Source organism: Kogia breviceps, chromosome 2 (assembly GCF_026419965.1).
Source record: "Kogia breviceps isolate mKogBre1 chromosome 2, mKogBre1 haplotype 1, whole genome shotgun sequence".
Taxonomy (NCBI): domain Eukaryota; kingdom Metazoa; phylum Chordata; class Mammalia; order Artiodactyla; family Physeteridae; genus Kogia; species Kogia breviceps.
In genome coordinates, this window is record NC_081311.1 from 190,853,850 (window position 1) to 190,878,157 (window position 24,308).

The window sequence follows — 24,308 nt, forward strand, 5'->3', positions numbered from 1 at the left end:
ACATTTAACTGTTTTCAAAATGAGTTAGTTCTGTAGCATCTCCCACAGTGACCAATCAGGGGTGTGTGTGTGTGTGTGTGTGTGTGTGTGTGTGTGTGTACAATAAATTGGTCATATATATATCATTGTGAAATTGTTTATTTATTTCAGTCAGTAGCAGTTATTCTTGTTGATGTTCAGTTGTCCCCTTTGGACAGTTAGATAATCTGTTTTGGAAACCTACTATAACTTACCACTTCTGCAAATCTCATTTTTACTTAGAAGAACTTTCCCTAAATTTTCCTTTTCCTCTTTTTATATTAACCTGTAAGCCATCTGTCTATTTGCAAATATTCAAAGAAAACTAAATGTTTCTTCTTCTCATGATTGATTTATGTAGAATATGGTACAGATCACGTTTACTTCAGAGACTTGTTTTGCATTTGGGCCAGTTAATCTCTCTGTTCCTTTGCCAAGGGCTACATTCCCAACCTTAGTCAACTGCCTGGCAAATGCATGCCTTCAGTCACCAGGACAACCAGACAATAGAATGTCAGTCCAAATCAATCACTATTATTGAGCCTTAGATGAAGCTAAAAAGTGGATGAGTAGTGTTCACGTTAGAGGTGGTGCTCTGTCTGGTATTGATGCTATCCCTAAACCATTGATAATCCACGAACAGTTCTTACTTCATATCAAGACAAGTAAATAAAACTTCTTAATATTCAGTTCTAAATGAAGTATCAGACCAACTTGCCCATTCTCTTCCCTTGCTCACCTCTGTGTTTATTCTTGTTATATTCTGAAAAATGTAAAAAATGTAAAACTTGCTCTGTAGGGAGAGAAACATAAACCTTTGGTAATTTTTCCTTCTTGGCAAGCTTGCATACCAGATTCATACTGTCTTAGGGAATGAGAATGCTTTGCTTTAAGAGACTTCACAAATTAAGTTTAGAACAAATGGAACCAAAACGTTGGTGGGAATTTTTTTTAATACCATTTTAGAAAATGGTTCTAAAGTTTATCCAAAAGCTCAAAAAAAGTAAAACTAGCTGGAAAGAATTTATAAAGCGAGGAGTAAATAGGATTGGCTCTAGTAGATACTGAATGTGTCTCTATGTTTATAGGCAGTAATTTGCAATGTAAACTTGAAGTAATTAATTACAGTAATCTGAAGCTAGTGCAGGGCCTAGTAGACTAGATCTGTAGAATAGATCCTGAGATATACTATAATCCTTATGTATATTAAATATGTATATGAAGTTATTATAAAATAGATAAAGTTCAGCAGTCTGCTGTGGAAGGAATTTGTTATTCAATAAATGGAGAATCAGTTAGAATGTTCACTGACATGGTATGCCAAAATAAATTTCAGAAATATTTTAGAGTTAGGAAGCCATAAAAATATAGAAAATATTCTCAAAGTATTTCCCTACAAGATACTTACTAATCTTAAGGGGAAAAATAGTGACTTTACTGTGGAGAAATCTGGCCTATATTGTTTTAACCAAGTGATTAAAGTTAACATCACCAGGAACGGGGCAAACTGACATCATGTGCTTCCTGATATGATGCACTGGGAAGGATACAACATCACTTATGTGGTATTCCTTCCCAAAATGCATAACATAAATCTAATTATGAGGAAACCTAAATTAAGGAACATACTATAAAATAACTGACTTGTACTCTTCAGAGATGTCAAGGTCATTAAAGACAAAAACAGACTAAGGAACGGTTCCTGATTCAAGGAGACAAGACAGTTATGGATACTGTACCAGGAGAACTTTTTCCATTTGCTGTTAAGGATACTGTTAAGATAATGGTTAGTCTGTGGATTAGATAGTAATAGTATAAAGTGTTAATTTCCTGATTTTGATAATTGTGTTACGGTTATAGGAAAGAATGTCCTCGTTTTTAGGAGATACACATTTAGAGGTAAAATGTTCATGTCTGTAATTTAAATGGTTCCAAAACTTTTTTTGGAGAGAGAATGATAAAGCAAATGTTAATCTTAGAGACTCTAGGTAAACAGTACATGGGACTTCTTTCCACTACAATTGCAACTTTTCTGTAAAACAGATTATTTCATAACTAAAAGGCAGGCAAAACTAAATGGTAGTGTTTAAGGTTAGCTGACTACATATTTAACATTTAAATGTGTGGAGACTTTATAGACTAAAAGCAATGGAAGAAATCACAAAAGTAAAAATTGGCAAATTAAACGAAAACATGAAAACTTACTAAAGACATAGCATACAAAATTGAAAGAGCAATACAGGGTACAGGGTAATTTATATATGTCATCTTAGTTTGATAAAATAGGGCAATTGATAATCTTTCTCCAAACTACTTGTCCCTTTGCTAATATACTAAATCTTACATTTATAAAGCTGTTTATAATTCATAAAGCACATTCATGAATAAACGTGTGTTTAGGAGGTGGGGGGCAGCTTTCCAAGCTCATGCTCCTTACTGAGGAAAGGGGGGAAGGCTCCCTCTCCTGGGAAAACCACAAAACACACACGCAACACACAAAACACACAGCTGTTTGGACTAAGAATGGATGCCTAACCCTAGGGGCCAGGGACTAATCAGATCCTCTCTTACGAAATTGAATTAAGGTTCACAGAGGCTGGACTGAAAAGATGAATCACTTAACCGAAAAGGCAGTATATGTAGTTGGGCCATGTGCAGTCTTAACAAGTAAACAGGAAAAAAAAATTGTACTAAGATAAGCAAGAGCAGAGATTAGACATAGTATGGGAAACAAAAGCGATAAACTATGTGTTTGCAGGGGCCGGGGTGTGGAGAAGGGCTTTGGAAACAGGTAATCAGACTGCTTAGGTCCCAGATGGCTTCCTGTTTGCAGGGCAGGTTCCCATGTTTTGTGTTACTGTTGACTTTGCATAGACTTGTTTTATCTGATCAAATGTGGCTGAGTTTTGGTTCTTTGCAACCTACCTGGAATGCAATTCTGACATTAGAGACATTAAATGAAACAAGGCATGGGAGTGTGCTGTGAGTTGTATATACTGACTTTTAGCGTAGGTGTCTGAATTAGATCTGCTGGTCTCCTTCACAACTCACAAACACTTGCAATTAAGGTTTATTGCTATTTCCACTTCATTTAATTTCTCTCTAGTATCCTAAATATTTTCTTCTTTTATCTTTTCTGTTTCTTTGTAATTATCAGTTATTTTGAAAAGTGTTACTCTCTCCCTGAAATTTAAACTCTGGTACTTTTCTCCTTTATTCTCAAGTGAATGGGTATGTATAATAAATTGGCCCTTAGATAGTCCTTACTCTTGGAAAGTTCTTCTTCAGGGAAAGGCTTCTTTCATTTTATGTTCATCTCTCTGTTGTTATTCCCCATGCACATTATAACATGTACCTCAAAAACAGGCTTTTATTTATTATACTATTTAAATCATTGTTCTTGGATGCTGGGATGGTATCATAGTAAGTCCACGTTGCACATAATTAAGGCATTGGCAAGCTTTTTCTATAAAGAGCCAGATAGTAAATATTAGGCTTTTGTATCAGTCTCTGTTGCAACTACCTAGCAAAGCAGCCCTAGACAATAGATAAACAAGTGGACATGGCTGTGTTCCAATGAAACTTCAGCTATAAACACAGGCTGTAGGCCAGATTTAGCCTGGAAGGTATAATTTGCTAACCTTTGGCCTAAATTTGATTTTGAGAATTTGGATCAGTGAATTTATTACTTCTTGCGTAAGTCGGTAAGCTGAATGTTCTAGGTCAGCATGTATATTTTAGATGGAACGAAGGGGAAAAAAAGATAATTTCTACTGTACGTATATTTCAGGGCTGTTAGGAAGTTGCTTCCACTCATGCACCAGATATTTATTTAGTGTCTGCTCTATGTTTGGCAGGCACTGAGAATACAGATAGTGGCGAATCGGAGAGAAGGTTCCTGCCACGTGAAATTTACATTTAGAAGTTGTGAGATAAAGGTCTGTGAAAATAAATAATACATTGTGATAACATGTATATGAGTTTTGGTGTGGAGAATGTTACCCCATTGGAATGGGTGGTCAGGGAAAACTTTATGAGGGGGCCTTTGTGGCTGGAAAGAGCGATGATGTAAGATGAGTTTGGAGAGTTAATCAGGTGTGAGATCCTATGGGGCCTAAACGTGGTGATGAAGAATTTGATTCTTAGGCTAAGGAAGCCATTATAAGGTAGTTCGTGCTTAAATTAAACAACAACAACAACAACAAACTAGGATTAAATAAATTGGATTTGATGTCTCATAAATCTGATACTCCCTCACAAAGGCTCTAGTGTCTCTGTGGTCTGCACATACAGCTTGTGCGTGCCTGTTTTCAATGACTCGGTTGCGTATGTTCTAATTCTTGCTAAAACATTTTTTAAAACCAAATTTTAAGATGGAATATACCATACAGTCCTAAAAAGATGTAAATAATTGCAGAACTATCTGTTTCTTTGCATAAGGCATATGGATAGTGTTATTTCTTTAAGCACTATTAATGAGTATAAATCCTTTATAGATAGGTCATCACTGAGAAATACCTGTCAGCTGTTGACCTAGAAATACTAGCATAGTCATGCTCTTGTAGACTTGGGTGAGTGTAGAAAATTTTAATAATGTACTTGTTGTTTCAGTATTTAACTTAAATCATGACATATATATGAGATATTGTTTCTGAAATAAGGCAAAAAAAAAAGCCCCTTGTTTTCCCTTTTAGGGAAAAATGTTATGTTGCTGATAGAATTTGTGTATGTCTATTGTAACTCTCCAGAGAGCTTCTAATATTAATATTTATTTCTGTTAAGTTTTTCTTTCTGCTTCCAAAAAGTGGATGTTAGTTACTTGCTCATGAATTTTTTAGTTCTTTAAGTCTGCTATTTGTTCCTATATTTTATGGGCAGTACTGTTAACTGCTGTAATTATATCTTACAGAAGAAGGCACTCTCCATCTCTCTACTGAGGAGAGAAAGGACAGAAAGGATCTGAACTCTAGTTGATGTGTATAGGTTGGCTTAATGAAAAACATTTCTCTTCTTCCAGAGAATCTTTCTGTCCTTTCCTTATTTTTATATCTTTGGACCTAGAGGTTGCAAGCAGGGTCATGTCACATTGTTTATTCTTTGTATCTCTTTTATCAAAATAAGGGGTTGTCTGAATCTTAAAGGTAAGTATCCATTCCAGCAAGTTTCCACTCTTATTTTGTTGTCCCTGGGAGGATTATAAAACTGTAACATGTTATCTCTATTCATATCTATTTGTCTGATGCAACACTGTTTTCTTACTCTTCCTTTTATATGTGAGTAATTGAGAATTAGTATGGATGTTCCCTATTTTTTGGTGTTCATAATTGAGTTTGTTAAACTGCTTGCACTGCATGTATTTACTATCATGATTTAGATTCAGTGCTGCATAGCTTTCAGCTTCCCTTCTAGCTCTGTCTCCAAACACCTGGTTTGCCTGGATTCGCAAATGGGCTTTCTTGCCTCCTGGCTTCTGGCGGGGGGCGGAGCGGGGGGCGGAGCGGGGGGCGGGGGTGTTCAACTGATGGAGAACGTTGTCAGCAGACCAAAGAAAGGAAGGAGGGAAAGATTAAGATATTTACTCTCTTAACTTCTTTCATGTGGCATTTCTGTAGCCTGGCTGCCTCCTTTCATTGAAGGTCAAAACTCCCATCAAGTAGCCCTCTTAGTTTTAAGGTTGCCAACCACTTCCTCTCCTTCTACCTTCACTGCCAACGAACCGGTGGTGGTAGGTCCTCCTGTTGTTAACCCTGGGACACTATACTCTCACTTGTGATTTCCTTACAGCCTACCTACGCTTTAAACAGTCTCTATTAAACTTCTCAAATTACCCAAATTGAGTGTGCCATCTGTTCCCTAAGGCAACCCTGACAAATATACTTTAAGTATTTTAGATTCTGTCAGTGGTTATTGTGATTGCAATTCTAAAGTGGATTAGCACTAGAATAAGGGAAAAAATTATTCTGACAGTTTCATGAACTTATTTTGTTGGTTGATGTGTGATTTTATTTTTAATTCCTCCATAAGATCTGGTTTGGGGTAGTATCAGCCTGGCTACTGAACACTTAGTATGGCACAACCCATTGTTTTAAGCATTGTGGGGAATTCAGAAGTAGGTGAGACACATGCTCAGTAATTCTAATAAAAAGCAGTTTGTGGTAAGTTTCATGTGAGAATTACAAAGTGCTATAGTAGTTCAGAGAGGGTGATTGTTCCATTAAGACCACTTTGATTCCATCTGCAGCAGGACTGAAGAGAGACCTACAGTTTCCTGTAAGGCCTGTATTTCCCAGTCCTTTCTTACTTCATCACCCCATAACATACCAATGCAAACCACATAAGATACCAGGCCCCAAAGTAAGACTAACTAATACTGTTTAAAATTCACTTATATATACCTGTTCTGAGTAGACAACATATTAACTCATTTAACCCTTCCAACATCTCAATGAAGCAGGTTCTCTTACCTGAGTTGGAATCCACATTAAGGCAGTCTGATTTCCTAGTCTAGGCTCATAACTACCATACCTACAATATTATTCTCTAATTAAAACTAATTATCCACCTCTCCAGAGAGATCATCAAAACGAATCCATCATATATGCAGCCCTTTCAGATGATGGCTTTTAGGTATCCTTGTTGCTCCTCAGTGATGTTTCAAGGCCCTCAGCCCTGTGTTCCTCTTGCCAGTAGACTTTATCACTTGCTCTGTCATCCTGTTGCAGTCATACCTGTTAGCCCCCCTCATTCAGTATAGATTTCAGCACTTCATGTAGTGAATGTCTTTCTTCCACTAGTGTTAATCATTTCTGCCAATCCCAGTGTCTACACAGATAACTCAGCCTCTGGAATTCTTTGACTTCTTATGTCCAGTAATCCTTCCTTCTGTTTTAGACTTTATTTATCAGTAACTGTATTACTTCTCAGATTTCAAGTGTAAGCATCCTGTTCTCTGACCATCACTGCTTCTCTCTTCCCAGCCCATTCCCTCTAATTTCTTATTCCAGCAGTTCTGGGACAACCATAAGAGACCTCCAGTCCACTGACGCTAAATTTCTTTGTTGTGTATCATCCTTACTGTGTTTTCATTTTTCTTAACCTAGCTTTGATTCTGTGGTCTGTTGTTATAACCACTCACTTTAACTCCTGTTGTATTTTACCCGATTAAAGCCAATACTCTACCTACTTTGTAGCTAAACAACCAGATGAGACTGGTGGAAAACACACCACTATCTTGACTAGTTTCACTTTAAATACTTGTGACCTCAAAACCTTAGTGCTGCCTGGAGTTTTAGTTGGTTCACACTCCCATTTTTCTTTAGCTCTGAAAAACCCTCCCTTTTCAGTTGATGGTGTTTACTATTTTACTTTAAAAGAAAAAAAAACCAAAACGAACATGGAGAAAGAAGAACTTTATACTTTCCTATCAGCAGATGTACAAACCGGAAAGAGTAGTTTCAGGAGAATGGTAGGAGCAGAAGCCAACTTTTCAGGGACTAAAATGTGAATATGGATCAAAAGAGATAGACTGTGACATTTTCCCAGATGTATCTTTGGAACACTGTCTTTATTTCATGAATCTTGCTCAAGAAAAGGTTTAGTGGCTAAGTAAATTTGAGAAGTGCTGAAAACTATATATAGTATTTATATGGAAAGGAAGTTTCCATTTGCTGGCCTAGATTTTACTAAAGCATTGGTTTTCAAACTTTGGTCTATTTCACAGTCACCTGAAGGGCTTGATTGCTGGGTAGCACCTCCAGAGGTTCTGATTTCACAGGTCTTGGGTGGCTCCTAAAAATGTGCATTTACAACAAGGTTTTAGGTGACACTGATGCTGCCAGTCCAGGAAATTGGGGAATCCCATTTTGAGAGTCACTTTACTTGAGTAAGAATTCAGCTGCCAAGAGTGGCAGGTATAGTTAGGATTTTGAGCAATATAGCAGATAGCTATTGTGGGATAGCATAGTCAGAAGAAATAAGAGCAGACTAACAACATCATGGAACTTTGGTAGTAAGATAGCAGGAATTTGTAGTGGACCCAAGCAGTGAGTTTTAATGACTTTCTTCTCTAGCAGTTTGACCTGTCAGAGAGAAGGATGAGAACCACCAGCAGTTAGTACAGAATTTTGAGTGACTCCTACAGGCTGCTCATGTCAGATATCTATACAATTTGCCATCATCAAGCACTCCATCTTTGCTTTGTATTCCCATGATGAGTGCCAAGACAGTAACTTTACGATCTGTCTTTAACCCATCTCCTTTTTATTTGTTCATATCAATGTTTATTATTTACTATTCATTAATTGTTTTTAGTTAAAAAATTGTATATGTTAGTTAATAGGGGTTTTGGAATGCAAAGACTAAATGTCATGAAGTGTCCTAAACTAATTCTGTCAATTACAGTTAATAAGTCTTTGAGCAAATTTCTCTTGTTTTCTCACTTCGGAATTTTTAAAGTAAAAGAATTAGAAACTACCAGTTCTCTCTTTATGAATGTAATTGTAAAGCCACAGAATCTTTTCCAGAGGAGAGTCTCATGTGGGTTTGGTTTTTTTTAAAAATATTTTAATTTTATTGGAGTATAGTTGATTTACAATGTTGTGTTAGTTTCAGTTGTACAGCAAAGTGATTCAGTTATACATATGCATATATTCATTCTTTTTTTAGATTCTTTTCTCATATAGGTTATCATAGAATATTGAGTAGAGTTCCCTGTGCCGTACAGTAAGTCCTTGTTGGTTATCTATCTTACATATAGTAGTGTGTGTCTGTTTATCCCAAGCTCCTGATTTATCCCCCCCCTCCCCTTTAACCATTAGTTTGTTTTCAATATTTGTAAGTCTGTTTCTGTTTTGTAAATAACTTCATTTGCATATTAAAAATTAGATTCCACATATGAGTGATATCATATGATATTTGTCTTTCTCTGTCTGACTTCACTTAGTACAATAATCTCTAGGTCCATCTATGTTGCTGCAAATGGCATTATTTCATTCTTTTTAATGGCTGAATAGTATTCCATTGTATATATATACCACATCTTCTTGATCCATTCCTCTGTTGATGGACATTTAGGTTGCTTCCATGTCTTGGCTATTGTAAAATAGTGCTGCAGTGAACATTGGGGTGCATGTATCGTTTTGGATCATGTGGTTTTTAAAAAGTAGCTAAATATTTATTGGAGAAACTGGCCCTCTACAGGGTTTATATAGTATTTCTAGCGTAAGTTGCATTACCATTCCTGGGTATCTGAACTTCTTGGGCTTTGCCACTGAAATGCTTTTATAATGAGATTGCCTTCACCTAAGCCTCATTTGTGTCAGTTGTACTGTCTTAATGACTTTGTAGTGTCTGTACTGAGCCTGGATTAGGAAGGAACCACAAGAAATGCTGTTTTGAAACATGCTTGGGGTACATAGTAAGAGAGGAAAAGGGTGAATCCTTTCTTCCTGTCTTTATTTCTCTCTTACCCACTTCAGTGAGGAGGTAAGCTTGAGAAGGGTGCTACCTTTCTGTCTCTGATTTCTCAAATCTTTGTCAGGCTTTTGAAGTTAGATACTGCCTTCTTTTCAGTGTTACAGCTGGTTATTCTTTAAAGTAATATAATTTTGGAAACGTGTGGATGTGTTTTTATAGCATTACTAAGGAATAATTATTTATAATAAATTGTGTATATTTAAAGTGTACGATTTGAGTTTTGACATATGTTAAACCATCATTACAGTAACAAGATAACATACATTTTCATCATCCCCAAGAGTTTTTTGTGCCCCTTTGTAATGCTTCTCCTGGTCTGCTTTCCATCACCATAGATAAGTTTACATTTTCTAAGATTTTAAATGAATGGAATTACATAGTATGTACTTTGTAGGGGGTGGTTCTGAGGTCTGTCAGTCAGCATAATTGTCTTGAGGTTTATGCATGTAGTTTCTTGTGTCAATAATTTGTTCATTTTTATTGCTGGATAGTATCTTACTTGGATATTCCACAATTAATCCATTTACCTGTTGATAGACATTTGGGTTGTTTTCCATTTGGAGTTACTAGCAGTAAAGCTGCTGTGAATATTTGTGTACAAATCTGAGTATGGACATGTACCTTTATATTTCGTGAGTAAATACTTAGAAGTAGGATGGCTGGGTCATGTCGTAGGTATATGTTTAACTTTTAAGAAACTACCAACTGTCTTCCAAACTGGTTGTACCATTTTTACATTCTTGAGAGTTCTAGTTGTTTCACATTCTCACCAACATATGATATGGTCAGTCTTTTTTTTCTTTTCCTGGCTAGAACCGTTATTATTTCAGAGATAACCATCCAATGTAACTTGAGGTGGTTAGAATAGTTATTTCTGGATGACTGTAATACATATTTGTCAAAACACCAAGTATCTCAATAATCATACACTTACTTCATTCATAAGAACTTCCAGGGTTTCCCTGGTGGCGCAGTGGTTGAGCGTCCACCTGCCGATGCAGGGGACAGGGGTTCGTGCCCCGGTCCGGGAGGATCCCACATGCCGTGGAGCAGCTGGGCCCGTGAGCCATGGCCGCTGAGCCTGCGTGTCCGGAGCCTGTGCTCCGCAACGGGAGAGGCCACAACAGTGAGAGGCCTGCGTACCGGGAAAAAAAAAAAAAGAACTTCCAGAAGTTCTTATGTATCAAAAAAACTTACAAATGGCACAAGAGAGTTTAATGGTCTATAGAGGAGAGAAGGAAAATTATTCTAGGGGAAATTCGAATGAAGCATTTTCTCCATTGCATTCTTGATTAACATAGTTCATGAAAAAAGCCTTGCTTTGCCTTCCTTTAGTCTTTTTGTTTTTGGCCATTCTAGTGGTATGTACGGGTGTCTGTGTAGTGGGGTCTCAGTGTTTTTTAAATTTGCATTTTCTACATGACTAATGAAGTTGGGATGCTTATTTGCCATTTGTGTATCTTCTTTGGTGCAGTGGCCAACTTTTCTGCCCACTCTTTAAAAAAAAATACTGTTTTGGGGTCTGTTTTATCACTGAGTTTTAAGAATTCAAGGTTTTATACATTTTGCAACTACCTTTTTTCAGTTGGTGGCTTGCCTTTTCATTTAATTTTTTTGAAGAGCAACAGTTGTAAATTTGATGAAGCCCACCTTATAAATTTTTTCTTTTTAGTTCTCTTTATGCTTTGTGTCTTATTTGAGTTCTGCATCATTTCATTTCTTTGATTTTACTGAAAACTTAAATAATCTCAGATTCTCATTTTTTAGCCATTAGGGGAAAAAAGCATAGGAGGTAATTATAAAGCTAGAGTTGTATCTGCCTTGTATTTGTGTTATGTTATACTTTAATAGCAAATTACTTATGATTCTAGTACTTTTTATTTGTTCTTTTTGGTTGATTTTTAAACTTGTCAAGGATTCAGGAAATTGCCACTCACTGGTCTAATTCCTTTGTTTTATGGGGTGAAGGAACTGAGGTTCATAAAGGTTACATGACTTTGCTGATTGTTTACAGTGTATGATTATTTCAAGACCAAACAATCTGAGGTCCTCTTAAATGCCGTTTCACTGTTTGTCTCCCTGTAAGGAGCTGTTCTTTTTGATACTGTTGATAAGATTTTACTGCATGCTGTAACATTAAAATAAATTTAGTTCCTTCATTTGTTGCTTCTTCATTGCTCATTGTGATAAATATCCTCATTGAAAGCAATATTATTAAAATTAAGTAGGTTATCTTTCTGAGAGAATCTTAATTATCTCTTAAAATTTCATTAAGTTAAGATGTCGAATTTAACACTTTTGTTTTTTTAATTCTTTCCAAAGGTCTGTAAACAGATTTGGCTAGGATTATTTGATGATAGATCTTCAGCAATTCCAGACTTCAGGGATCCACAAAAAGTGAAAGAGTTCCTACAAGAAAAATATGAAAAGAAAAGATGGTGAGTGAATAGTTTGTATTTAGAGCAAAGCCTCCCCAACTCGCATTAATTATGAGTAAGATTAGTATAACAGGAAGGAAGGAAGGAAATAGGTAGGTAAGTAGATAGGGAATAAGGAAATAGGTAGATACTCATTATACTTTGGCTTTTTATTGAATTTGGTTTCCACAGACCTTTACTTCTGCTTTATCTTAACTCATCTGTGCCTAGCAGTAGCCTGTTTCTTATCACCAGGCCTCCTACCCTTTTTTGGGAAGTTAGGGATTCTTCCTTCTAAACCTTCTCTATCCCTGTTAGCTTCTCTAGACATTTTAGTCTTATAAAGCCTCCTTTCTTAAAATCTTCCTTCATTTAGCAAGTGTTTATTTAGTATCTTTGATGTACTAGGCACTATGCTAAAGCCCTCGTGAAGCAGTGTATTCATTCACGTAACTGCACGTTGTAGTAATTCTGTGCTCACAATACCACTCACGGCCCAACCAAGAAGCCATTTTACTCTACCTGTTTAAGAAGGAAGAGTTTATACCTTTTTAACTAAATCTGTCAGGTGTTAATTTTTAAAAAGGAATTAAAACAGGTATATATTGGCTAGTAAGCCTTTTTTTAAAGCAGAGCCGGGGGTATATTCGTAGAACTAGTAGTGTTCAGTTACTTTGAGCTCTTCATTTTTACCTGTATGAGTACAATTTAAGTCAGTTTACTGAGACTCATTAATGATGAATTCTTGGTTGTTTCTTTATCAATATTCAGTAGTGTATATTTTCCTTCTTGGGACGTTAAGAAGATGAGAGAGAGAGAGTCACAGATAGAAGGAATAGGTAATGAGGAAGTACATGGCCTCTTGTTTCCCTGAGGAGCTGTATTTGAACCCAGAGAATATCTTCAAGAGCTTGTTTTGGTTGAGGGAGTACTTGCCATGGTTATGAGTGAGATATCTCTACCTTCATTAGGTGAGCATAGTAGAAAGAAGTGGCTCTGATTTGTATGTTCTGTGAACTTTGTATTCTTACTGTTGCCTAGAGGAGACTAATTTTTGCCAGGGCTATATATTCAGCATTACTAGAAACATTAAGTATGAATATAGAAGAAAACATACCAGTAAGATTTTAGTTCAGGAAAGAAAAATCTTAGAAGATGCAGTGATAGTAAAAACATGGTGCCATAAATGATTCTCTTAAAATGAAGTGTATAATTATCTTTTTATCATTTTAGTTCTTAATTTCCTAGACCTTTTCCTAGACCCTTTCCTGTAGTTAAGACATTTCTGCTTGATAGCCTTGGCCTAATTTTGGATTTTCCCAACAGTTTTACTTTTACCAGCTCAGAGTTTGAACAGGACTTAGCTGGGATTTCAGATAGTTTAGCTTCAACTAGTAAGAGAAAAGTGTGTGTGAATAAGGTTTATAGAATTAAAACCAGGAACGCCCCCCCCCTTAATAATAATAACAACAAAATAAAAATGATAATAAAAATTATTCATTCAAACAGTAAGCAAATAATTATAAACCTGGTGGGTAGGGGAGAGGAAGTGACCAACATTCAGCTAGGCTGGGACCTGTGTGCGTTTTAAACTCACGCTCCTGCATACCTGCATACCTGTGACATGTAACTGGAGTGGTGCAGTGGGTTTTTAATAAGACATAAGCACTATCCAAATGCAGTCTTTACTATGGGCAACTACACTTAAAACATTGAGGCTGTTGTTGTCATCTAAAGGGATTTTGAGATTGTTCTTTTAACCAGTTTTCAGACTCAATTTCTATGCTATACATGCTTAGCTGTTTTACTTTTAGTTAAGCAAGCCTTTGAGCCAGACTATTATCTGATTTTATCCTTTAATAAGACTTGGCTATACTCAGAAATTGGCATTATCACTGATAGGCTAAATTATGGGAAAGTGTGACTTCCTGTTTTCTCCCATATACTGGAAAAAACAAAGCAGTTTTATTGTTTGTGATTATTATATAATTTGATAATAGCCAACACTTGTGTAGCTAACACCTGTACCAGAAAACTGTTCTAAGTACTTCATAAATGTTAACTTGTTTATACCTCATAGTAGCCATATGTCAGTGTTTTAGAAGAAAATTTGGATGCACAGAGAGTTGAAGTAGTTTGCCCTACGTTTCATAGCTGTCGAGTGATGGAGTTGGGATTTGAACTCAGATTCTAGAACAGAGTAGAAAAGCTCTGTTTTCCTACTTCTCCTACCTGTGTGATATGGGAAGGAGGGTAGGTAGAACAGACCCCAGAAATATAGAGAGCAAAAGCTCTCACATAATCCCAGCTCTGGAGATTAGCGTTGCGAATATTTGGGCATTGGGGCTTCCCTGGTGGCGCAGTGGTTGAGAGTCCGCCTGCTGATGCAGGGAACGCGGGTTCGTGCCCCGGTCCGGGGGGATCCCACATGCCGCGGAGCAGCTGGGCCCGTGCGTCCGGAGCCTGTGCTCCGCAACGGGAGAGGCCACAGCGGTGAGAGGCCCGTGTACCACAAAAAAAAAAAAAAAAAATTGGGCATTATATTCTTACTACCTCTCTTTCCTTCCTTTACTCCCTTGATCCCGTGAATTCTTACATGACTGAGATCAAACGTGAAAGACCTGTAAAGTGTTACAGACATCTTTGCATGTCAAGACAGAGTAGCTATGTATTATTCTATTATATAGATGTTAGTATAATCCTTTTAAGCATTTTTCTCCTGGTGGATTTTGGTTTATTGTCCAATTTTTTGAAATTTTAAAGAGTGCTGTGATAACCTACATATACATTTATTTGTGTACAGTTAGTCAGTTATTTCCTAAGGGTAAGTTACTAGAAATGGTACTTCTGGGGCACAGAGTATACCTATTTATGTATTTTAATAGACAGTAACACAGTTTGTAAAGTTTATACTCAGATCAAATGCGAATGTCATTTTAATTTACATTTTTATTCAGTTACAAGTATTTTCATTTCTTTGTCTCCCTTGGTGAATTGCTTTTGTCCATTAAAAAATTGCATTGTTAATCTTTAGATTTGTAATAGGCCTTTATATTTTGGGCTACTAGCTGTAATAAATAAATGTTTCTCCTTTCCTTCTGCTCTGTTTTCAAACTCATTTATGAGCGTGCGATACTTTGGTTTTTAAAAATTAGAATTATTAACTGTCATCATGATTAACTACGAGTCCTCTTTTTCTAAAAAGGCAGTTATTTAATATATTTATTAGAAAAACTGTAATAATCGAAACAAGTTTTGTGGTTAGTCTTTATTGCCCTTTCTCTGAATATTTTAATTAAGTGTAGTATTAAGCTATCAATTCTAAGATGGTTTTGAAATAAGATTAATATCAAAACAGTCTTGTACAAAATTAGAATTAAGCTTATCATTTTGAGCTTAGTGTTCCTTACATCTTCCTTAGTTAACTGCCTCTTTAACTTTTCATATGTTTTAGGTATGTCCCACCAGAACAAGCCAAAGTGGTGGCATCAGTTCATGCATCTATTTCAGGGTCCTCTGCCAGTAGCACAAGCAGCACACCTGAGGTCAAACCACTGAAATCTCTTTTAGGAGATTCAGCACCAGCACTGCATTTAAATAAGGGCACACCTAGTCAGGTGAGTAGTTCTCAAGTCTTTGTAGAGGCTTCTACGTAAGGAGGATTGAGTACAATGAATTTGGGAATTCATTAAGACAGTTGCATAACCTTGTATACCAGTAGCATTATGTCCTAATGGTTTATAATACATTAAAAGATACTTGGTTAAGTGGTTGGAATGTGTTTGTGTTTGTTCTTTTTGCTATTGCGAATGCTATTGCGAATACGAGTTTGTAGAGCTGTACAGGAACATTGTTATAGCTATCTATCAACATATATGTATCATACGTATCATATATCAACATACAGTGGTAAAACATGAATCTGTGGTGACCATCAGAGTTAGAACAGTATGGCCTCTGTGATATTCTTTTACAGGAAAGGATTTCTCAAGCATAGAATTTTTTCTCCATTCTGATTGTGAAGCATGTTTATTGTTGAAATGCAGGTGGCTTTGCATTACATAGCGTATTCTAAAAAACTGAAGTCTTTTCAGCAGTTGGTGTCTAGAGTTTATGCTTCTGTACTTCATGATAGTCAGCGAGCTGTGACAGATCTGTTACTGTGTGGCATTATAATGTCTGTCCTACACAAGAATGATTCTGAGGCATGGTACTATTTGAATTAACTTCCACCTTTTTAAATAATGCATATACTAGGGCATCTAGATAAGTTGCTCCACTTTCATCAAAGGTTTGAGTAGAAAATGAAGAGAAGGGTAAAGTCAGTATATTGTAACTCTTCCCATGGATAAAAGATTTGTTCTATGAAAGCCTTATCATCATACTGTCTTAGCAGTAAGTCTGTCTCGTGTCATGAGTTGTAACAACTGTTGCAATTATATTTCATTGCTTTTGACTCTGTACTTAACTTTGAAAGATAATATAGGAATAGATGTTGAAAATTTGTGCTTTTCAAAAAATATCAAAGAACTCAAAACTCTACAAATAGAAGATTATGTAATCTTTAAACTCTGTTTTAAGCTTGGTGAATTGGAAGTAGTGGTATAAAAATTCAGCAGATCTGACTGGAAGCTCTTCATAGTTAATATGTGGTTTATAGTCTCCTGTTGTAGGTCGCTCTCAAGGGCAGCAGCAGGAAAAGAAGCAGTTTGACCTTTTAAGTGATCTTGGCTCAGACATCTTTGCTGCTCCAGCACCTCAGTCAACAGCTACAGCCAATTTTGCAAACTTTGCACATTTCAACAGTCATGCAGGTAAGTTTTTTCCCAGCAGCTTTTGCCAGAGTGATTGAATAATCATCAAATTAAATGTTGTACACTAATTTAAGAATTGATTTGGTCATTTTGAAGCAGTTTTATTTGATAATTTGAAACTTTGCTTTATGTTTTTTGCATGTATATATTTCACTGTTTTTTAAGCGTAACAGAAGTCAGTGCTTACTGAATTGATTTCCTGTGTATACTTTGGGATTTATTTTACTTTCTTTTATTCACCTATGAAATTGTGATGCTATCCCACTTTTTTTTCCCCTTTCGATTTCATGTCCTGGCTTATAGTTGGATAATAATGGTACAAAGTATGTCATGTATATATGCATCCAGAAATGTGCCTTTTGAGATAGTTTGGAAAATTATAGAAAACCTGCTCTTCAGCCACATTTCTTTCTATCAAGCATTGAAAGAATTTTTTGTTTTAAATACCAGTGGAAACATTTTCTAAGAATATGCTACAGAAGGAAGTTGTGGTGCGATTTAATGTGTGTGTGTGTGTGTGTGTGTTTGCTTTTCAAAAGGGATTCTAGGATGAGAATTTCTTTCAGGAGAGATTGTACTGAGAAGGTTAAGAAATCAGGAGGCTCACGCTATTAGGGCTGTGTTAGGTTTCCATCTGCTTTACATTAGCTGAGCCCAGAAGTCCAGAATGAGACTGAGGAGACTCTTTTCCCTTCGTACTGTAGGTGGGAAGCCATTTCCCTCTCAGAGCAGACAGGAGCCCTAGCTTTCTGTTCCCCATCTTGCTTTTCGAATGGTGGCCAAAAGAGTTGGTGGAAGACTCAGTGAATAGAGAGTGCACCTTCTGTAATTTATGAGTATTCTGCATTTATCTCAGTTTTAGGTTTATGGAAATGTAATTTGAAATGATGGAAAAGTAACTGCCAAACTCTTGTAAATTTTCAGCTTATTTCATGACTTATTTCATGTTTCCCTTGTGTGTGTGTATGTGTGTGTTTCTTTTGTGTTTTTGTCTCTAAACGCAATTTGCAAGTCAGGGAATTGATGTTACACTTTTCTGTGTAATCATATTAGCCAAAAATAGACAAGACAGTGCAGCTCCACAGACTAATTTGTACCATGATTACCCTCATACTTTTAATAACTCCCTTAAAATGCTTTTTGAAAATAGTTGTCATTATTTAATTGTAGAAAATGTTAAAAGAGAGATAAATGTATGATTTTATCAGATTGATAGAAGGTAGTAAATCTTAACTATTTTGTCTCTTTTCCACATATGGCAGAAAGGGTAGGACAGATGTGTCTGTGAGGAAGTAGTTGAATAAACGTATAGATTAGGTCAGGTTCCCTGAGAGTAATAGTTTTTTAGCCTGAAGTTCTTTTGTATTTACAGATGACTACTCAGATCACTCTTTTCTTACTTCATTTGATTGATCCCAGGAGCATAAAATATATATGGATATTGCAAGAACAAGCTAATAAAATTTACTCATTTATTTTCCCTTTTAGTATAGTTGATGCCATCTTTCACATTTTACCTTAAGTCGGTGTCACGGTTCAATCTGAAATGACTTTTTCCAGAGTCTTTGCAAGCACTCTGAATTTTTACTTTTCCATACATGGTTCACAGATACAAAGTCATTGATAGCTGAGTTTTTGCCCTGAAATTAATCATTAAAAAAAAAAAACACAAAACATGAGGTGAAAATTTTCTCCTTAACACATTGATGTGACAAATGGAACTTTAATAGCAAACAGTAATTATTCAGATACGCCAGCCTGGCTGGCATTGTTTTAAAGGGAAAACTGTTCTTTTGCAGATAGTTCAATGGGTTAAAAGCCAGAAGTCTTTACCCTTCTTTATTTGAACATTCTGGCTGAGTTGGTATGTGTGTGGATATGTGTCAGTGGTGGGGTCAGTATTATGTTCAGGAAAAGTCATCTTCTACAGAAATAGGCATGCAGTTAGAAACATAATTTACTACAACATGTGATAGTTATTTTGCCTGGTAATAAACGTATCACAAAACCTGTGAACTGTAATTGATTTTGGCTGCACCTTATACGAGGGATGTCAAACTCAATTGCCTTGCCACCCAGTTAACACAAATGAATAATATAATGCAGTGCCCCTTTCAAAGGGGGATGGTGTATAATCTCCTGTTGCCACATGAAAATACAGGCTCAGGATTACTAAATACACTGATTTTCTTTTAAGAGAAGTATGAAAACTTCTTATGTAATGTGAAATGCTCTCTTTTTAAATGTTAGGAATTAATGAAAATAAACTATCATATAGGTGAAACAAAGTGTTTGTTAGCTGAATTTGATGAGGGTTGCCTGTTTCCATCCTCTGGTCTCTACATTTTTTTTTTTTTTTCCTTTCTCCGAGTATCTGTTGCTCACCGAAGAGTAAAGACAACTCTTGGCAAGACTCAGGCTAATTAACTTGGTGCTTTAAATTCTAAATTCCGAGTTGACTCCTTTGTACTTTTTGGATAAGACTATGTAAAAAGCATCTTTATTATTCTGTCATATTCTTTTTAGTTTAGATTTCTTTGTGTAGAGATTGTTTGAGGTTTCAGATAGTAATTTTTTTTTTTTTTTTTTTTTTTTTTTTTTTTTTTTTTTTTGCGGTACGCGGGCCTCTCACTGTTGTGGCCTCTCCCGTTGCGGGGCACAGGCTCCGGACGCGCAGGCTCAGCGGCCATGGCTCACGGGCCCAGCCGCTCCGCGGCACGTGGGATCCTCCCGGCCCGGGGCACGAACCCACGTCCCCTGCATTGGCAGGCGGACTCTCAACCACTGCGCCACCAGGGAAGCCCTCAGTAATTTTTGTTTATTGAATTTATTAGTGTTTAATTTCCAAAGTTGTGTTTATCTGTTTCATTCCGCAACACTTTACAAATTTAAAAAGTTACTATAATCAGTTGTTGAAGACAGTAGATTCAGTGTCTACAAATAAAAATGGATAGAAGTATTACAAAACCCTGTCTGGCTATACTGAATAGGTATTTGATGAGTGTGTTTGGTGCTCTGGTTGGAAAACATTGGGAAAATATAAATGTGATAAAATAGGCTTGCCCAACAAAATGGATTGCATTGAACTGATTTTTTTTCCCCTGATGATGTTTGAAACATGTTACATGTAAAATTTTCCCATATGATGTTCTAAATATGTTAAATGTAGAATATGTATTATTATAGGCTACATATATGTTCGAGGTTGTAAGCCACAAACTAGCTTAGGGACCCAGTTCTTGTTTCTACAAGGGACAGATGTTTCATTTGTTGTTCTCAACTATACAGCTAAGTGTTCACAAAACTTGGAAACTTGCATTTTGGAATATAATCCACTCTAAATTTGAGAATTTCCTATATCGTGTTCTCAATTCATTTGGTTTATAGTTATATTATCTATTTATTATCTATTTTGGCCTTAATAAACTTATTTTGTCTTTCAGTAGAATTTTCTTCTCTTTGGCTTAGTATTTCAAAGCTCTTAAGAAATTTATTTCTGTTGTTTCATAAGTTGTAGAATCATAGTGTTTGTTCCGTTTGCTAGTAGAGACCATCTAGCAAATCTTCTCATTTTGTTAGTAAGAATACTGGTAGAGCCAGAACAATTGAGGGACTTGTCCAATAGTTTACAGTTACTTATGTTAGAATGGAGTTCCCTGATTCTTATCTTAGATTCCCTTTTCACTAAACTGTACTTGCTTACTGGTGTTCTCAGCAATGCTAAATGTTAACTGTATTTAAACTTATATTTAAACTGGTATAGATACTCCTTTCAAAATATTTTTTAGGAAATTAATTTTTTAAATTTATTATTTATCCATTAGTATTTCTTCCATTATATTTCTTTTGGGGAAAGTAAAATTTCAGCTTGTAAAAAGTTGAATTTTATATTAAGTAAAAACAGACAAAATATTGTAGTGAGTCCAGAATACAGAATTTATATCATTAAGCAGTAAGCAGCCTTTTTTAAAAAAAAATTTATTTATTTGTTTATTTATTTTTGCCTGTTTTAGGTCTTTGTTTCTGTGCTAGGGCTTTCTTTAGTTGCAGCGAGCGGGGGCCACTCTTCATCGCGGTGCGCAGGCCTCTCACTGTTGCGGCCTCTCTTGTCGCGGAGCACAAGCTCCAGACGTACAGGCTCAGTAGTTGTGGTGGACAGGCTTAGTTGCTCCGAGGCATGTGGGATCTTCCCAGACCAGGGTCGAACCCGTGTCCCCTGCATTGGCAGGCAGATTCTCAACCACTGCGCCACCAGGGAAGCCCAGTAAGCAGCCTTTTAATTTAGATTCTTCTGTGTAGTGAGTGCTTAAGGGCCAGGTCAAATGTGTTTCAAAAAGGTTTTCAAGAACGCAGTGTGAGCAGTGACATGGGGATAGCACTCCACTCGTCAGAAGTGGTAGGTGCGAAGACACTAGAAGGGAAGTGGCACAGGTGTGTAGGAACGGGGGTTACTCTAGGTACATTCCTTTCCTGCCCCCATCATATCCATTTAGATAGATAAAACAGCAATTAACATGAAATACTGTTAAGTTTTCTTGATTTCCTTCCTAGAATAATGTTTTACTTCGTTAATGGAAAATTTTTTTGCTTAGTGACTTCTTTTGGTTTGTTTACAAGTAGAGTTACATATTCATTGAAAAAGCTAGGCGAACTCAAGCAAACAGAGAAGGAAATTATACCTACCTGAAATCTCACTACTTCGATTTAACTAAAATGGAGATTTTCTATGCACATGATGCCATGTTTAACGAAATTAGCAGATGAAAATGTTATCTGGAATTTATTAACCTATTTATCTTATTTACTTTGCTGTAAGTATTTTTGTATAGGGCTAAATATTCTTTTACATGAATTTTTTAAATGGCTGCATTATATTCCATTGTATGATGTTCCATAATATATTTAAGTGATCTCTCGTTGGCCATTTGAGTTTCTAAGTTTTTCATTATTATTAAAAACACATTGTTTAGCTGTTAGATTCAGCCATGCTCATTTGCAATATTATCTCTTTACAGAAACTACCTAGAAGTAGAATTGCCTGCAAAGGGTTTAAGTGGCTCACTCATTTTGTTGGTGACATAACCTTTCTCCATCTTTTGGACATGCTTTTCGTTCTTACCACTTAGCATTCCCTTTCCTGCATACCAACCACTTCTTATTCTTACCTTATCCTCTATAAAAATCTTATCCAGCATCTGTTTTGGCCTTAAAAAAAGTCTTTTGAGTTATTTCATTTTACTTACATATTTTAACTTTGGGGAAGCCTAGAATTTTGCTCTTAGGTTGGTGACCAGTTGGGAAATACCAGTTGGTCTTTTTCACTAGGTATGAGGTGCATTTATGCTATGATTTTTATGTTTTTATCGTTTCTTAAGTTTTAATATGTTTTTAAAAATGGCAGCCTCCTAATAAAATATGAGTATCTTCAATGTATTTGGTGATCATGTCCTTCTTTTTATACACTCGAGTTTTCTTTTTTTAAATATGCTATGGTGTGACATCGTTGTAAACTCAAAAAGCAACCGAAAGACAAATGTAATTAAGCCATCTTTGTGTCATTATTTTAGATTCACATACCTGATGAATCTCTTATCAGTATTTTAAATCTGAATTTTCCAAATGTATCCTATATCCTGCATCTCTATCTGCTTTACTATAACTAAATATTTAGTGCTCTTAATTCAGTTTCCTTTAACAGAGGCACTTTATAGTACTCTTCCTGAGGTCACTCAAAGGCTATTGTGTACAAATTTATCATTGTACAAAGCGTTTTTGGAAATTCCTGGATACCCTTTAATAAATTGCTTGAAGTTGGGTGAAATAAACACTGGTAGGTTTAAAAATCTGATTTCTAAATGAATTTTCTTTAAAGTAAGTTGTGAGACATAGAAACTTTCATAAAATTCTTAAATTCATTTATCATATTTTTCATTTATAATTTTCATATTCATTAACATATACTGTTCCTTACCATTTACAGCTCAGAATTCTGCAAATGCAGATTTTGCAAACTTTGATGCATTTGGACAGTCTAGTGGTTCGAGTAATTTTGGAGGTTTCCCCACAGCAAGCCAGTCTTCTTTTCAGCCCCAATCTACAGGTAGAGCTCTCCAGCATTATGCTTAAATGTTTACTTCAAAAAATAAAAAACTCTCTAGAGGTAGTTTTGGAAAATTACTCTAAACTTAAATGCTGTGATTATCTGGTTCTAAAATAGTTCTGTCTTACAAAGCTCTGGGGAAACCTGAAATCTTTATATATTTTTTTGTTCGTTTGTTTTTCTGAACGCTAGTATTTTGTCTTAATTCACATCTATTCTCCTTTTCCTGCACATGAATCTTCCTTAAATTTCTTAGGCACAGAGGTATTAACGTACTACAAGTTTTTTAGGTTCACAAAACACATTACGATTTAAGCTCTGAATAAAGGAAGCTAGTTGATTGCTTCCATAGAACTAAAAACGTTAAGTAGTTTTCAGGGCAACAAGCTTCAGAAAATAAATATTATTAGTTGAGTAGATATTTAACAATCACTTTAATAAACTTTAAGTAGTTTTCTGTGCAGGAATTGGTCTTTAAACATTGAATACTCTCCCATAAACTGTATTGTTTTCAGAAACTCATTGAACCTTTGTTTAGATCTTTGGCTGATTATTTTTCATTCAACTTTTAACTCTGTATTGTCTTAAAGCCTTTTCTTTCAATTTTCTTTTTCTTTAAATTTCATCATTTACATAATATCTGGCTGTCCAGCATTTAGAATGCTTTCATCTAGCTCCAGTTTTGGTGAATTTACTTCAGCTTTTCCTCTCCAGGCTTCCAACAGTAAGTTCTGTTGTCAAGTAGGCATCTTTTACTAATTTATATGTTTTGTGCTATATTTTGTAGGTTTTTCAGTTATAGAATGTTAATCATCTTTTAACGATAATCCTTCAGAAATTCTCACTTTTACTCTCTCCACTATTGCTAAACTCAGAGAACACAGTAGTATACCGTAACAGAGTTAGCTGATATAATAATTCAGTTTTTATTAATTTGAAATAAATTTCTTCATACAGATTTTGAAAGCTCAGTATGTACTTTGTTCATCAGCTCCTTGTAAGAGATCAGTCTTTTAAATACAAGCATTACTTAGTTTTAATCAAAAACAACTAGAGTTTAATTCCTGAAAGAAATATATTTGTTTTAGAATGCATAAAAAACTGACTGATGGAACGTGTTTGCGGTTATTTAAAAAAATAGGGTGTAACCTTTCTGTTTCTGAAATACCTAGAAGTGTGCTTTGCCCTCACTTAAAATAAATATCTATATCTACTATCTTGATTGCTGAGACTGATGTTTAGGCATAAAGAACCAACATCAAAAAAAGTGTAGCACCAGAAGTGTAGAATGAATATATTACTGGTTTTAGTATTTTAGTAGTACCTTAGGGAGTACTGTAGAATACAGAACAGTCTTTAAAATCTTAGCAGGATAAAGTTGATGTAATATTTATATTATTTATATATTATGTGCTATAATTTTCTCCTTGAACTATACATTAGGGCATAATTTTACTGAAGACATTGTGGTGTTGTGTGTACATT

At 35.7% G+C, this 24,308-nt stretch overlaps 1 protein-coding gene across 15 annotated transcripts in view; it reads left to right on the plus strand.

The window, feature by feature from the left end:
* Positions 1–24,308, plus strand: part of AGFG1 (ArfGAP with FG repeats 1) — a 70,356-nt gene that overhangs the window by 29,833 nt on the left and 16,215 nt on the right. For 5 of the 15 annotated variants that reach the window (XM_059051757.2, XM_067027062.1, XM_059051759.2 and 2 more), the window contains exons 3-7: positions 11,815–11,930; positions 15,364–15,526; positions 16,570–16,723; positions 22,704–22,823; positions 23,476–23,547. In XM_059051757.2, the coding sequence (XP_058907740.1) occupies positions 11,815–11,930; positions 15,364–15,526; positions 16,570–16,723; positions 22,704–22,823; positions 23,476–23,547 (625 nt within the window). The remainder of the gene's footprint in view (positions 1–11,814; positions 11,931–15,363; positions 15,527–16,569; positions 16,724–22,703; positions 22,824–23,475; positions 23,548–24,308) is intronic. The other 10 variants (XM_059051760.2, XM_067027064.1, XM_059051761.2 and 7 more) reach the window with 3 other exon arrangements.